The 15,915-nt window shown below is 39.1% G+C and overlaps 1 protein-coding gene across 7 annotated transcripts in view; it reads left to right on the plus strand.

Moving 5' to 3' along the window:
• The window catches only part of RALGAPA2 (Ral GTPase activating protein catalytic subunit alpha 2), a 288,164-nt gene that overhangs the window by 136,788 nt on the left and 135,461 nt on the right, over positions 1 to 15,915 (plus strand). For all 7 annotated transcript variants that reach the window (XM_039528550.1, XM_039528554.1, XM_039528553.1 and 4 more), the window contains 5 exons: positions 871 to 929; positions 4,966 to 5,074; positions 13,002 to 13,112; positions 13,574 to 13,642; positions 13,801 to 13,935. In XM_039528550.1, coding sequence (XP_039384484.1) covers positions 871 to 929; positions 4,966 to 5,074; positions 13,002 to 13,112; positions 13,574 to 13,642; positions 13,801 to 13,935 — 483 coding nt within the window. The remainder of the gene's footprint in view (positions 1 to 870; positions 930 to 4,965; positions 5,075 to 13,001; positions 13,113 to 13,573; positions 13,643 to 13,800; positions 13,936 to 15,915) is intronic.

Raw genomic sequence — 15,915 nt, forward strand, 5'->3', positions numbered from 1 at the left:
TAATTTGATTATTTTGTATCATGCATTAAATAAATGATCATACATTAATTGATAAGTGATACTTCCTTAATTTTACAGACCATTTTTAGCACTGAACTAAAAATATAGTGTAAATGTTTCGACTTGTGAAGTTAATTTTTTAATTTAAAGGAGAGAGAACTAGCTAAAATCAGGTGCTGTTCATTTCTGTCAGTCAAATCATTTAAATCTCAAATTATAAAAAAGCTATTTATTTTTATTATGATGTAATGAATCTGTTCCATAGATATATGTACATCATTGACAGACTGGGCTATGCACAGAGACGTATATTTATTTTCCATATTATATTAAAATATGAAACAATGTACATTTACCAGAGAGAGAAGTCAGTTTTGCTCTGATGTGTGTCCCCCAGGCCTAGGCCTGAACTCAGGCTTAGTGAATCCCAGCAATTTTCTAGGCACCTAAAGGTTAGGCGTGGAGACACTCAACATTACCACACCTACATTTCTTTGTGAATCTATCCCATAAATCCCTAGTTAGGCTATTAAAAGTTACTTTGACTTTTCAGACATGCTGAGCGCTCCCAATGAGACCAATGGGTGCTCTGCAATTCTGAAAATCAACCCACTTCAGTTTGGATGCTGACATTTGAATGTAGGTACTTAGTCATCCACCCAATTTTATAAATGTTGGCTGTAACCAGGATGGCTCTCACTTTTATCAATATATGATATGAAACAAATATCCCTTAGAAAGAGTGTACTGAGACTACCAAATTTATTTCACTTGTGACCCAGTCCGAATTAGATATCTAACACACTTGAATTAATAGAGAAGTAATCTGTGGAAAAAAGTGTTTATTCTAATTAATTTTTATTGTTTTAGTGTTACCTCATAAATATTCTATTGAAGAATGCCACAGATGAGCCCAGTGAAGCTGCAAGGTAAAATCCTGAATGAAAGAGAAAATACTGTGGAGTCTTAAGAGGCAAATTGAAACAGAAATAAGTTGGTATGGAGGCCATTCAACTTGAACAGTATCAAAAATAATAGGTTGGATGACAGTGTTTTGGGAGATATTTGAAACTGAGTGTGTTGTAAAGTTTTTTTTAAATGGATTGGACTGAAATTTCTTGTAAAAGAATATTATATTCTTGTGGGTGCTTTTTATTACTATTATTTCATCTACCTATAACAAGTAACTATGTCCATGGTTCCCTTTTTTAACTTTTGTTTTGTAGCACGGACAGCGGGGCCAAATTTTGCTCTCAGTCACAGTGTAAGGAAGACCAGAATTTGGACTGTTAACCCACATACATACCTTGAAGCCTTGTCTTTTTGATTTTGTACTTATTCATAGATTCCAAGGCCAGAAGGGACCATTTTGATCATCTGGTCTGACCTCCTGTATAACACAGGCCATAGAACTTCCCCAAAATAATTCCTAGAGCATATCAGAAAAACATCCCATCTTGATTTTGAAATTGTCACTGATGGAGAATCCCCCACGACACTTGGTAAATTGTTCCAATGATTTAGTATTCTCACCGATAAAAATGTACACCTTATTTCCACTCTGAATGTGTCTAGCTTCAACTTTCAGTTGTTGGATTAAATTTTGTTCTGTATTAGATTTAAAAGTCCATTATTAAATATTTGTTCTGCATATAGATATATATAGACTGTAATCAAGTCACCCCTTAACCTTCCTGTTAAGCTAAATAAATTGAGTCTATCACTATAACTCATGTTTTCAAATCCTTACTAAAAAAAGAAACCTTATATTTAAAATAAAACCAAAAAGTTTATTTTTAGCCTTTATTTTCCCTTTCAAATATTAGTTTTAATAAAATCTGTCTTACGCATTTTCTTACTAAAAAGGTTAATCTGATAGACAAAGCACATCATCCTGAGTAATGTAAAAAGCAGGTAAACAGTATGGTGTCCACTCTTAAGACATTTTCAGCGTGGTTTACTGGATGTCAAATGTATTTACATGTGTCCTGACAACTTTGAAGGATAAAAGGCAGGGGTAATCAATTATTTTTTGTCAAGGTTCAAACTTCTTGGTCAAGGTACATTCAAGGTCCAGACTCCAGAGAAAATAATACAAAAATAATAACAATAATAATAAATAAATAAGATTTTGCAGTCTGTTTGAAAATGTCCGACAGTCTGGATTTGGCCCATGATCCACCTTTTGACTACCCATGATAAAAGTGTAGTTGTAACTGTTTCAGTCCTCGGTTATTAGAGAGACAAGATGGGCGACCGTTCAGGGTAAAGTGGCCTCTTAATATCCCTCCAGTCATAGGGGGTAAAGGAAGGGGGCAGGGAAGGCAGTTGGTGGAGGGTGGTGTTAGCTGCTTTGTTTCCCCCCTATGACTGGAGGGGTGTTCATGGGCCACTTCACCTTGAATGGGCCATTGAAATACACCTCTACCCCGATATAACGCGACCCAATATAACACAAATTTGAATATAACGCGGTAAAGCAGTGCTCCAGAGGGGCAGGGCTGCGCACTCCGGTGGATCAAAGCAAGTTCAATATAACGCGGTTTCACCTATAATGTGGTAAGATTTTTTTGGCTCCCGAGGACAGCGTTCTATAGGGATAGAGGTGTATGTGCTAACTACTTATGGTAAACAATCTGTGTCACTTTGTATTTAGCTGTGATACTGAATACCTTTCCCAGCCCTGAAGAAGAGCTCTGTGTAAGCTTAAAAGCTTGTCTCTCTCACCAACAGAAGTTGGTCCAAACAAAAAATGTTACCTCAGTCACTTTGTCTCTCTAATATCCTGGGACCAACATGACTACAGCAATATTGCATACAGCTTTGAAGGAGGCATTTGAATCCATCAGATCTATCTCTAGGTATTCAAAATCTGCATATTTTTAACATGCTATTAGTTACATGCAACATTTAATTAAAAGTCAGAAAATACACGGAGTAGATCATAGCTATAAGCAAGAGCTTGCCATCTATTTTGGGAGAAGGTTTTTTTAAGGATTCTAAATTAAAAGAAATGCTAAACTTTACATTTAAACGATCAAGACTGTGATACCAGACAAAGAAAGAAGTTAAAAAAAAAATTCCTGTCGGTGCTTTTCTTTGCCACTGACTTCGAGAGCTTTAGCCTTTACTTCATGGCAGCAGGATCTGACCTAATATATTTTAATGCAATATACAGTTCTTTTACAAATAATTTTTGTAATCACAAGTAAGGCCCAATCTTGCAAGCATGAACACATTACATCCTTGATGATTTTTCCTAAGAAAGCGAGGTTGAAGATGGGGTGATAGATGGAAAGGTCTTTCTCACTCAATGTTGGGTTTTTCAAGAACGAGCAGACTAAAGCTTTTTCAGGTAAATTGGCAGGGTTGCTTATCTGAAGGGGAGGCTTAGTCACTAAGATGAATAAAAAGATGTTTTCCATTAATGAAGACATCCTTTTAGGGGGTTGATTTTTTTTAAACGAGTGAGTCATATGACATGATATTATATAGTGAACACAGATCTATTTATATTGTGAAAGAGAAGTGTATGTGTCTCATCTAGGAATTGTTTATTTGGTTAATGTATTACTAGAGTTTTATTGGAAGATTCTTTACTGGAGGAATATTTTCATTATTAGTGAGAACATTTTATTCTTTGATGGCTTTCCGCAGCCAGGAAGTTTATGGATCAGTTTTGTAGACAATGGCTTATATATTCCTAAGGGCTTCCAAAAGTTACTATTGCACAGTCAGATGGGTTGGCAGGAAAGTTGGGAAAAATAGCAACCAACTTGATTTTAAAAATAAAACAAAACTCTAAGCCAAGTCAAAGGTTCAGTACTTAGCAATGTTAAAATAGCACAACACAACTCTTAATACTTTAGGAGAGTTTAGAAAGTTGTGGATAAAAGTCTAACAGCATCTAACAAGCTTCCTGAACCAAAGACGGTTAATCCTGGTGTATTTACAGAAGAGCTATATTTCATGAGGCTAGAACTAGAGGAAGTCTACAACAAGAATGCCAAACAGTTATCTCCGTTGTAAATGAGAGTGACTGTAAGGTTTCAAACATAAAGTGGCTGTCCTTCACCAAGGTGTTACATCTTAGTGACCCGTGAAGTCCGTTCTTACAGGAGGAACAGAAGACATGCAACAAAACCAAGCACATTGTCTCTCTGTCTCTTGGGGACATTTAGAATGCTACTGATCATGCTTGTGAGCTGATGGAAGTAAAGTATTCCCACTCAGGGTATATCCAGACTATCCACCGGATTGGTGTGTAGCGATCGATTTATTGGGGATCGATATATCGCATCTCGTCTAGACGCGATATATTGATCCCCGAACACGCTCACATTGACTCTGGAACTCCACCAGAGCGAGTGGCAGTAGCGGAGTCGACGGGGGAGCCGCGGCCGTCGATCCCGTGCCATGAGGACGGGAGGTAAGTCGAAATAAGATATGTAGACTTCAGCTACGCTATTCCCGTAGCTGAAGTTGCATATCTTACATCGACCCCCTCTCCCGCCCCCCCCAGTGTAGACCAGGTGTCAGTCTCTGGTGGTGAAAAATACCAGGAGCAGCAAGCACAGGTTCCAGGAAGGGGAGACACCTCATGATTGTATGGGCTATTGCAGAAGAATGGTTTTGAGTACTGAATAGACAGCTAAAGTTAAATTAACAGAGAAGAAGTGACCACGTGGTCTGAAAGCCACCAAGGTTCAGAGACAGCCTGAACACGGTTTTAAAATGTATCCCAGGTTGATTGACATTTGGTCAATGTCAAACTCTCTCTTTGATTCTGTTGCTTTCTGTAATTAGCCATAAAATATATCAGTAAAAAGGATCTGTACTGTGTCATTGAGAAATCATCATGAAATCTTCCAAAATATATTTTTCAGAAAGAGAGAAATGTTAAGGAAGGGAGGATATTCTTTTTAAGCTTATAACTAAATAATTGTTTCCTTTTCTTTTTAAAAGGTGTATAGCTGTTTGCTGCCTTGGAGTTTGGATATGTGAAGAACTAGTACAGTGCACAAACCATCCTCAAGTGAAGGATGCAATAAATGTTATAGGTGTAACACTAAAGGTATTAGTATGAATTGTGTTTGTGTGATTAACAAAGGGAACATTTGTATGAACAAGGTATTCTAGATACTTGAAATATTCATCAAGCATATGTTTAAAGTTAAGCATGTACTTAAATACTTTTCTGACTTAGGATCAAGATGTGTCCCAGTTGTATATCCTGATTATTTGGTTCTTTATGCTTACAACGTTATCTGTCTGCAAGTTTGTTTTTTAAATGCTATGGGGATTATCAGGAATTTGCTGACCATGGAACTGCTCAATGAATTTATTTTTTGCTTGATTGAAATTTTCTTCAGGATCTTCCACATGTTCTCCGGCTGCTCCACAGACTTAGTGAACCTGGCTTGTCTTTCACTCAATGACTATCTAAAATATCACTGTTAGCACAGGCACCGACTTTCCAAAGTACTGTACTCTAGGGCATCTAATTGGAGTACCAATGACCAGAGTGCTGGATCAGCCACAGTTTCCTACCACTCTGTCACAGGTTGCTTGATGCTGTCTTTAATAAAGGTTGAGATGGAATGAATGAAATAGTTTTACTTTAATGTATTAGCAGGGGAATGAAAGAATCATGAAAAGATTCTTCTTTTTGTGTGGTACAGCTGCTTTCTGGATACAGCCTCTTCAGCTGTATTGAAGACGCATAGTGGCAAAGGAATAGAGTTTTGTTATGGGCTGATAAGTTCCTGCAGCTGTATAAATACTGTCTAAGACAAGGCATTCATTTTGAAAATAAATTTTGATGAGAAGTAGGAGACACTTGCCTAGAGATGGTGTTAATTGACTTTTCTGTCATATCAAATGATTGGTAATTTGGTAGATGCAGGGGAGTGACAGATATTCATTGTATCAAATTTTGGTGCAGTTATTGGAAAGTTATATTTTCTTTTGGCTTATAGAGAACAGAATGAACTGCAGTTCTTTTGAAATAGTAAATATTTTAATTTAGTAAATATTCTTAATAATTTTTCAAAATCTTATAGGTAAGGCTCAGCCATCTAAGGAAGAAGTGGAAGAAATATCTTCTATTTTTAATCTTCAAATAATTCACTCATTTTTATTCAACTAGTGATCATTTTTTAAATAATCACAGTATGATCATCTTTGTTAGCATGTGCCTTTAATTTTCATAAACATATATGTGTTGGAAATTTCATTATGTGCATAGAGATATATTGGTCAAACAACAGAAACTTGAAAGCTTTACACAAATATTGGCATGATTTAAGAGGCCCTACTTGTGAAAAACTCAGAAAGATCTTGAAAAGATTATGTAAAAAATTAACCTGTCATAAGCAGGAAATGGTTATACTACATAAGTAATGATAATTATTCATAATAATTAGTTATACTATACTAAATAATGGAGATTATAGGTGGTGAAGGTAGCAATGCCTTTAGTTAAGGTTGCCTGACACTTTCCATTATAAGACACTGTTTTTAGTTGCTTATAACTTTAACCATTTGGGCTGAAATATTCCATGCTGGGTACCTGCCTCAGGCTGGTTTATTTTTATTTATTTATTTTATTTATTTTTTTGAAAGTTTCAGCTAAAATGGTTCAGCTGTTTCTGAGAATGAGGTTAGAGAAAAATATGTTCTTTTTCCCATATTAAAAACAATTATTAACAGTGTCATTGAGAAGCTCAGCAGCTCTAGCATCTCCATGCTATAGAAAAGAGACTTGAAATTTGGCTACTGGCATTGACCTGGTGCCAGGGATGTGTCTTTTGCCTTTTCTGTAAAAATTCACCCTAATTTGGCTACTTTCTGAGCCTTTGAAATGATCTTGTTTGTACATGTTCAGTAGAAACCTGTTAGTTTGGCAGCTAAATTCTTTGAAGAGTCCATCTGCACTGAGCATGCTCCATCGCTCCTACATACCAACCAAACTACTCATGCACCATTCTCACAGAGTGAGTGAGTAGAATCTTGTGGAAAAATAGTATGTGGATCATATATTTAAAGACTGCATCATATCATAATGCATATACAAAAGGGGTCCACATTAAGGTTGCATAGGTAATCCTAATTATGGCATTTCCTAACTTTGAGTGTTTGACTTTACAATCTTAACTACTACTTCAAGGGTTCTGCATATTCCCACTTATGGGTTTTGTGCCACCTAGTTGTGCCTAATGGTAGAACCTTCTCTAAGCAGTGTCCATTAGCATGCTCACACGCCCTCTCCTACCCATTTCCCCCCCGCCCCCAGTGTCTCCAAACATTCTGATGGCGAGGCTATATAAGGGGTCACAAGGTCCTCTACTACCTTAGTTCCTTCCAACTGCTTGCCTAGACGCAACTGAACCACTCCGGTCCATTCAGATCCAGGGATGGTAGGGGACATATGTCTCCATTGTGAATTGTTAGTTGTTTAGTATTGTAGTTTGTGTTAAGTATAGATTGGTAGTTAGTAGCCCAGTTCCAGGTTATGGCAGAACCAAAGAAGAAAAAGAAGCTGGGATAGTTCAAGAGCTGTGCTTTGTACTCTGTCTTCTTGGTATCAGATGATCACATCAGGTGCCTCAGGTGCTTGGGAGAGCATAACTCACTTTCTGGGTGTTCCATCTGATGGACTTTTATACCCAGAGCTCACAGGGAGGGGCAGAATTGGTTGCAGGAGCTTCTCCATAAGGAGGCCTGGAGGCTTAACCTTTTGGATCCAGGCAGTCCTCAGATTCAAGGTATATTTTGACAGAGTACCCAAATCAAAGCGAGTTCTGGACTCAGCTTCTGGATCCAAGAAGGTGGATTTGAGTATTTCATTGGATCCTGTGTTGTCCAAGTCTCTGGCTCTGGCTGTAACCCCTACTCCAGTTCCAGGTTCCTCTTCGGTTCCAAAGTAGACTTATACTTTGGTAGCTGATGCGCACTGTATAGCTTCAGAGCATTCCTTGGATCTGAGTGAGAGACAGAGGGTCTTGAAAAAGAGACAGGTTTTGACCATTCTGAGATCTGCATCATCTTCACCTGAGAAATGGAGAATAATAGAGGAGTTTGTCAGTCTATCTTCTGATCTGTCTAAACATCCTCCTCCAAACAGCTTTCTCTCTACAAAGAACTTTCTCTCCATTTGTTTCTGTCCTCTGGGTCTGTTGTCTCTGGTGCATTCAATAGTGGATCCAGGCTGGATCTGTATCTAGAGGAGAATAGAGAAATAATAGAGACCTGTTTCCTCCTGATTTGTCCCTCTTTTTGGTGGTCCTCTTTCAGGTATGTTCCCATATCCAGTTGCCAGGAAGACTGGCATTTCTGGTCTCCATGACCTCATTGGCAGCCACCACAGGAACTTTTCAGTTGTCCTCCTTATGGATAGAGAGGTGATGTTTCATCTGTAAAGGATTTGGTGGGGGAGAAATCCTTGCATCTGATTCCACTATATCCATCTGCACTCAAACAGTGGTCCCTGATACTCTGTCTAAAGATGATGATGAGGAGATTGCTCCTTTTTTAAAATTGGAGCATGCTGGCACTGACTATGATCCTGATTTGTCACCATGTGAGCATGCAGGAATTACTTTTGCCTCTTTCCCCTTCTGAGGACATGCTGAAATTTCATGATTTAGTGGATCACACGGTGTAAACTTTGCATTTAACTTTAGTGCCTGTGCAGGAGACATCCTACCTGGTGTTTACATTTTTGGGGATATCTCCAAGAATAGGATGTCGTTACCAATCCTTGACAGTTTGCTGCAGCCTGCTAAGGCTGCTTGGTCCTCTCCTGCCTCTTGCCAACCTATTCCAAGAAAACAGACAAATTATATCAGCAGTGGGGTTTGCATATTTGCATTCACACTTTGTACCTACTGCACTGGTGGTGACTGCTGCCAGTAATAGATTGAGGTTTGGACCTGTATAGGCAGAGAAGGGAAGAAGATTGATTCCCTAGGGAGAACAATGTTCTCTTGTTCCGCTCTTGGTAATAAGGTGGCAAATTACCAAGCTGTCATAGCTCGCTAACAGTCCCACCTGTGGGAAAAGAAGGCACTGTTTGTGCAGGATTTTCCAAATGACAAAAAGAGATTGGGAAATGCAATCCTAATGGAGGCTCGAAATGTAGCAAAGCACTCTCTCAAGACTTCATTTGATGCTTAAGACTCTTCTGCTGGATCACTGACTTCTGCAGTTACTTAGAAGAGACATGTTGGGCTTCATTCCTCTTCTCTGGCTTGTCATACTACAATTAAAGTGGAGGATCTCCCCTTCAGAAGAAATGGTCTTTTCTGTGAAAAGACGGATGAGTTGCCGGAGAAGCTGAAGAAGATAAGATCTTTGTGCTTTATTACTTCTACTAGGAGGCTTTCTATTTTTTATTTCCATTATCAGAGACTGTATTATCCACAGTTATCTTCAGCTTATTTCTTATCAAATCAAAGACATCTGCAACAGCACCAGCAGTCTATGTGTTTACAGAGTCAGCATAAGAAAAGGTCTTTTAAATCGAGGCCTAACTCTAAGCAATCTGCTACCTTTCTGTCATCTTCGTCTCACGCTAGGCCTCAAATTTGATATGAGGATTGAGAGTCTAGAATCAATGAGTGAGGACCCTTCCCTACCTGTGTTTGGAGACGTGCTAGCCCATTTTATCATCAGATGCAGGCATATTACATCTGACAAATAGAGAAGGACTATGCCATTCAGTTCAGGAAACTACCCCTTTCAATTTCCCTTGCCCGTCTCTTTTTAGAGAACCTTCTCACAAGGCTAGTCTACTTTTCAGACATACAGAAATTTCTTCTCATGGGGGCTGTTAATGAGGTATGAGAGCACCTGCAAGATCTGGGGTTTTATTCAAGAACATAAGAACATAAGAAAGGCCGTACCGGGTCAGACCAAAGGTCCATCTAGCCCAGTATCTGTCTACCGACAGTGGCCAATGCCAGGTGCCCCTGAGGGAGTGAACCTAACAGGCAATGATCAAGTGATCTCTCTCCTGCCATCCATCTCCATCCTCTGACGAACAGAGGCTAGGGACACCATTCTTACCCATCCTGGCTAATAGCCATTTATGGTCTTAGCCACCATGAATTTATCCAGTCCCCTTTTAAACATTGTTATAGTCCTAGCCTTCACAACCTCCTCAGGTAAGGAGTTCCACAAGTTGACTGTGCGCTGCGTGAAGAAGAACTTCCTTTTATTTGTTTTAAACCTGCTGCCTATTAATTTCATTTGGTGACCCCTAGTTCTTGTATTATGGGAATAAGTAAATAACTTTTCCTTATCCACTTTCTCAATATCACTCATGATTTTATATACCTCTATCATGTCCCCCCTTAGTCTTCTCTTTTCCAAACTGAAGAGTCCTAGCCTCTTTAATCTTTCCTCATATGGGACCCTCTCTAAACCCCTTATCATTTTAGTTGCTCTTTTCTGAACCTTTTCTAGTGCTAGAATATCTTTTTTGAGGTGAGGAGACCACATCTGTACACAGTATTCGAGATGTGGGCGTACCATGGATTTATATAAGGGCAATAATATATTCTCAGTCTTATTCTCTATCCCCTTTTAATGATTCCTAACATCCTGTTTGCTTTTTGACCGCCTCTGCACACTGCGTGACATCTTCAGAGAACTATCCACGATAACTCCAAGATCTTTTCCTGACTCGTTGTAGCTAAATTAGCCCCCATCATGTTGTATGTATAGTTGGGGTTATTTTTTCCAATGTGCATTACTTTACATTTATCCACATTAAATTTCATTTGCCATTTTGTTGCCCAATCACTTAGTTTTGTGAGATCTTTTTGAAGTTCTTCACAATCTGCTTTGGTCTTAACTATCTTGAGTAGTTTAGTATCATCTGCAAACTTTGCCACCTCACTGTTTACCCCTTTCTCCAGATCATTTATGAATAAATTGAATAGGATTGGTCCCAGGACTGACCCTTGGGGAACACCACTAGTTACCCCTCTCCATTCTGAGAATTTACCATTAATTCCTACCCTTTGTTCCCTGTCCTTTAACCAGTTCTCAATCCATGAAAGGACCTTTCCTTTTATCCCATGACAGCTTAATTTACGTAAGAGCCTTTGGTGAGGGACCTTGTCAAAGGCTTTCTGGAAATCGAAGTACACTATGTCCACCGGATCCCCCTTGTCCACATGTTTGTTGACCCCTTCAAAGAACTCTAATAGATTAGTAAGACACGATTTCCCTTTACAGAAACCATGTTGACTATTGCTCAAGGTACTTTCTGGTGCTGAAAAATGATGGGGGGTGGGGGAAGGGTTCATTCCATTTTAGATTTAAGAAACCTAAACAAGTATATTCTGAAGTTTTGGTTTCATATGTTAACTCTGGCCTCCAGAATCCCTTTGCTTTCAATTATGGATTGAGTTTGTGACTCTTAATTTAAAGGACACATTTTCATTGACATGGTCATTGAAAGTACCTTCATTTTGTGGTGGTGGGACACCATTTCCAGTATAAAGGGCTGCTGTTTGACCTCTCTACAGCACCAAGAGTTCTTACAAAGTGCTTCTCTGTCATGGAGGCTCAGTTGAGAAAGCGGGGTATTTTTGTTTACCCTATTCTGATGATTGTCTGTTAAAGGCTGTTTGTGATGATTTATTAAGCCCCATTGCTATTTTCCAGAACTGGGATTTCTCCTGAATGTCAAAAAAGTCAAGTCCTTGTCCAACTCAGAACATTTTATTCATAGTATCAGAGGGGTAGCCGTGTTAGTCTGGATCTGTAAAAGCAGCAAAGAGTCCTGTGGCACCTTATAGACTAACAGACGTTTTGGAGCATGAGCTTTCGTGGGTGAATACCCACTTCGTCGGATGCATGTAGTGGAAATTTAATTTAATGTAATTTCCACTACGTCCGTCCGACGAAGTGGGTATTCACCCACGAAAGCTCATGCTCCAAAATGTCTGTTAGTCTATAAGGTGCCACAGGACTCTTTGCTGATTTTATTCATAGGCTCCATATAGGACTTGTTAGCAGGGAAAGCCTTTTTAGCAGAGGACAGATTTTCAAAAATAGCTCAATATGTTATATACATTCAAATATGTCAAAATCAGAAAGTAACCTTCTTTGTGGGTCTTATGGCAGCTACGACATATGTGACTCCGTTTGCAGAACTCACAATGAGGCCAATGCAGCTTTGGCTGTCTCAGGTCTACAGACCAAATCTGAACAATCTCCAGATGTTAGTCAGCATGCCTCTAAACATTCTGGAATTATTGATGTGATGGTCAGTCAGAGAAAACGTTCTCAGGGGTGTACAGTTCAATCCCCCTTCACTTTCAGTGAACGTAACTTGAGATGTGTCAAACTGTGGTTGGGGTAGGGCAACAGCTGAGTCATCCTATAGTTCAGGGTCCTTGACTTTTCAGGAGAGAGCTTTGCACATCAGTGTGTTCTCAATTTATTTAGGACTCTATTCTCTCTTCCAGGTTATTTTCAGTACTGCTTATCAAACTACCCATAAGTGGCAATATGCAGAGCCATTCAAAAAAAGAAATGAAGATTGATTACTTGTAACCAGAGTTCTTCAAGAGGGCTCTGCATATTCACACTTCCCACCCACCTTCTCCTTTTTTTCTGAGTTATTTTCGTTCTGTTCCTCTGGGTTGGTGAAAGGAACTGAGTTGGTAGAGGGCACTCCCCCTTATATAGTCTCACCTTCAGAACATTCAGTGGCACTAGGGAGTGGGCTAGGAGGGGGCACATGAGCGCTTTAATAGACGCCGCTTGGAGAAGGTTCTCTTGTTAAGCACCACTAGGCAGCACAAAATCCAAAAGCCATCTTGAAGAACTCCAGTTGCAAGTAACCTTCATTTTCCTTTAATGTAGTTTTTGTGGCTGTAGTACCATTTAAAATAGTAGAAACTCTGACATTACTGTTTATTATATGTGAACATTTTTTTTCTGGCATGATACTTCTTTGTTTAATTTTATTTTTTCTCTTACAGTTTTCTAATAAACTGGTAGCTCAGATAGCCTGTGATGTTCTTCAACTGCTAGTTTCTTATTGGGAAAAGCTTCAGAAGTATGAATCCTCTCTATCCAGGAAAATTACTGAAGTATGTCTTATCTCTTCAAATACTCATGTATGGGAATTGAAAATAACACATCTGATGTTCTGTGTTGATTGTTCATAGAATTGAAAAAGCTTCATAGTTAAGAGAATGTCCAACTGATGCTATTTTTCACAGTTGAAAGAATTGTTGCTTACCATAAAGTTACAATCTTAGAACTCTAACTTTCTTTGCTTCCTTCTGCAATCATTATTAGGAGAGTTCTTTGCTATAGTTTGCTGGTGCCAGTGTGATTTTTTCCAATTTGCTCTAATTTATTTCTAGAATCTGCTAACAATGTGGAACTCTGTTTGATTCAGATGCTATATATAAAAATGGCTGCTAACAGCTCTTTATAGTCTTCATCCAAAGCCTATTGAAGGTCAATGGTTCAGGCCTTCTGTTTATTAAAGATACAAAATGTCTTTTTGTAATTTTGTTTGCCTGTGGGTTTGGTTTTTGTGCAGATTCTCGTGGCCACCATTGCATTTCTTTTGCCAAGTGCTGAATACTCCTCTGCAGAAACAGATAAAAAGGTATGTGGCATAAAACACAAACTCCGTCATTGTTTTTGCACATATTAAATGAAATTGTTTAGTCCTAAATCTTATTTTAAAATATTAAGCTAATATTTAAACATTTTTATGAATATGTTGAGTATTGCTTATGTATTCTTTTGCATGTTTCTGTTTAGTTTATAGTTTCTTTATTACTTTGCTTGTTGGATTGGTGCATGGCACTACCAATGAAAACCTTGCTAGAGCCAGTATCTACTGTTCTGGAAGATCAACATTCCTCTGAAGCTCCCTTACTGGATTACATATATAGGGTGAGTATGAAGAATTATTTCAGTATGAATTGTTTTTTAACAAAGTTTTTAAAAGTGTAAAGATCACTGAGGCACAGAAGCATTATGGAGGTATAACTGATGATTCCATCATTTGAATTACATTGAAGTTTTTCAGTTACTGTTGTTTAAATCCATGGGTTAGTTATGAAAATAAATTAAAATTTCACCCCTAACATTTAGGAGGTTGATTTGATTTTCTGGAAAGTTACAAGTAAGTCTGCTCAGTAGCTTTGAAGCTTAAAGGAGTTAAAATGGCTCCTTTTTGAAATTTCAGGGCTGGTTTGTAGTGTTTGGGGGATCATGTAGACTTGCAAATTATTATTTAAATGCTTCTGTCATTGGGTGGATAAATAACTAAACAAAATAGCATGTATAGGTTAGCTGGCAGGCCCCTATCAGCTCCCCTACGCCCCCCTGACCCCCACCCAGCGCCTCCCACCTGCCGGCAGACCCCGCGGATCAGCACCTTCCCTCTGCTCCTCCCACCTCCTGTCTGCAGCCATCAGCTGTCTTGTGGCGTTCAGGAGGCTGGGAGGAGGAGCGAGGATGCAGCGCACAGCCTCCCCCCTCCTTCCCCTGCCTCCTGAATGCTGCAAACCAGCTGATTGCCGCAGGCTGGAGGCGGGGGAGGCTGCGCGTCGCATCCTCGCTCCTCTCCCTAGCCTCCTGAATGCCACAAACCAGCTGATCGCCGTGGGCAGGAGGCAGGGGAGTGAGGGGGCAGGAGCAAGGATGTAGCATGTGGAGTAAAGGGGGAGGAGGAGGAGAGAGAAGAGACGGGTTAAGGGTGGGGTTTGCAGGAAGGGGTGGAGTGGATGAGCCGAGGGTTGAGCCCCCTGCCCCCGGCAAAGTCTGTGCCTGTGCTTGCAAGAACAGCAAGAGGAGCAGCCGGACTATCCATCCTCTTCCACTCTCTGACTCCACCACCTCAACCAAGCTTCATGCTCAGCAGTGATGATTGTAGTATTAAATTGCTTGTTTAAAATTAAAACTTATACCTATATTAAATTGCTTGTTTAAAATTGTTTACAATGTATATAATGCCTTTTGTCTGGCAAAAAAAAAATTCCCAGGAACCTAACCCCCACAATTTACATTAATTCTTATGGGGAAATTGGGTTTGCTTAACATCGTTTTGCTTAGTCACATTTTTCAGGAACGTGACTGCAATGTTAAGTGAAGAGTTACTGTTTTCTAATGGCATGACTAGTAAACTTCACAAAGAAAGGAGTTCCCGTCTTGAGGACCTTAGGAGATCCATGGCAATGTTATTTCTTTCTTGCACATGTGTTTATGAGGACAGCTGGATCTGGATGAAAACTATATGCACCTCCTGCTGTCAGAGTTGTGACTGTTGAATGAGGTCCCCTTAGAGGAGCTCTGTAGAATAACACACTATAAATACTGAAGGCCAACACTGAGGAGATAGACAGAGAGTCCTGTCTTTGTCACTTTTTACAGATGCAGACTAACACGGCTACCCCTCTGATACTGAGGAGATAGACATCTACAGTTGTGTAAAGCCAGTTTCAGCTTTGTGGCCATTTCCCAGTGGACAAGCACCCATTCAAAATAAAGAGCAGTCTCCATGACTGCTCGTCCTAAGACACTTGTAGAACTTATTCATTTAATGCAAATGCCCATAATAATCAAATGAAGACAAGAAATATAGTACAACTATGTCTAATTAGCAAAATTTTCCATAAGTAAGTTAAACATGTTTTATGAAACATCAGTACATCTTTCAAGTAATCAAAATAATCTAGTTTATAACTGATGTAATACACTTTTGAATATGTCTGCATATGCCTGAGGGATAATATTCTATAATGACATTCCAATTTATAACAATATACCACAATTGATCTTGTCCTAATTGTGAAATTGTACTTATCAAGCATGAAGTCAGTCTTGCTTTAAAATATGAATAAACACATTTTCCGAATATAAAAATAGCAT

Source organism: Mauremys reevesii, linkage group 3 (assembly GCF_016161935.1).
Source record: "Mauremys reevesii isolate NIE-2019 linkage group 3, ASM1616193v1, whole genome shotgun sequence".
In the NCBI taxonomy this organism is placed as follows: Eukaryota; Metazoa; Chordata; order Testudines; family Geoemydidae; genus Mauremys; species Mauremys reevesii.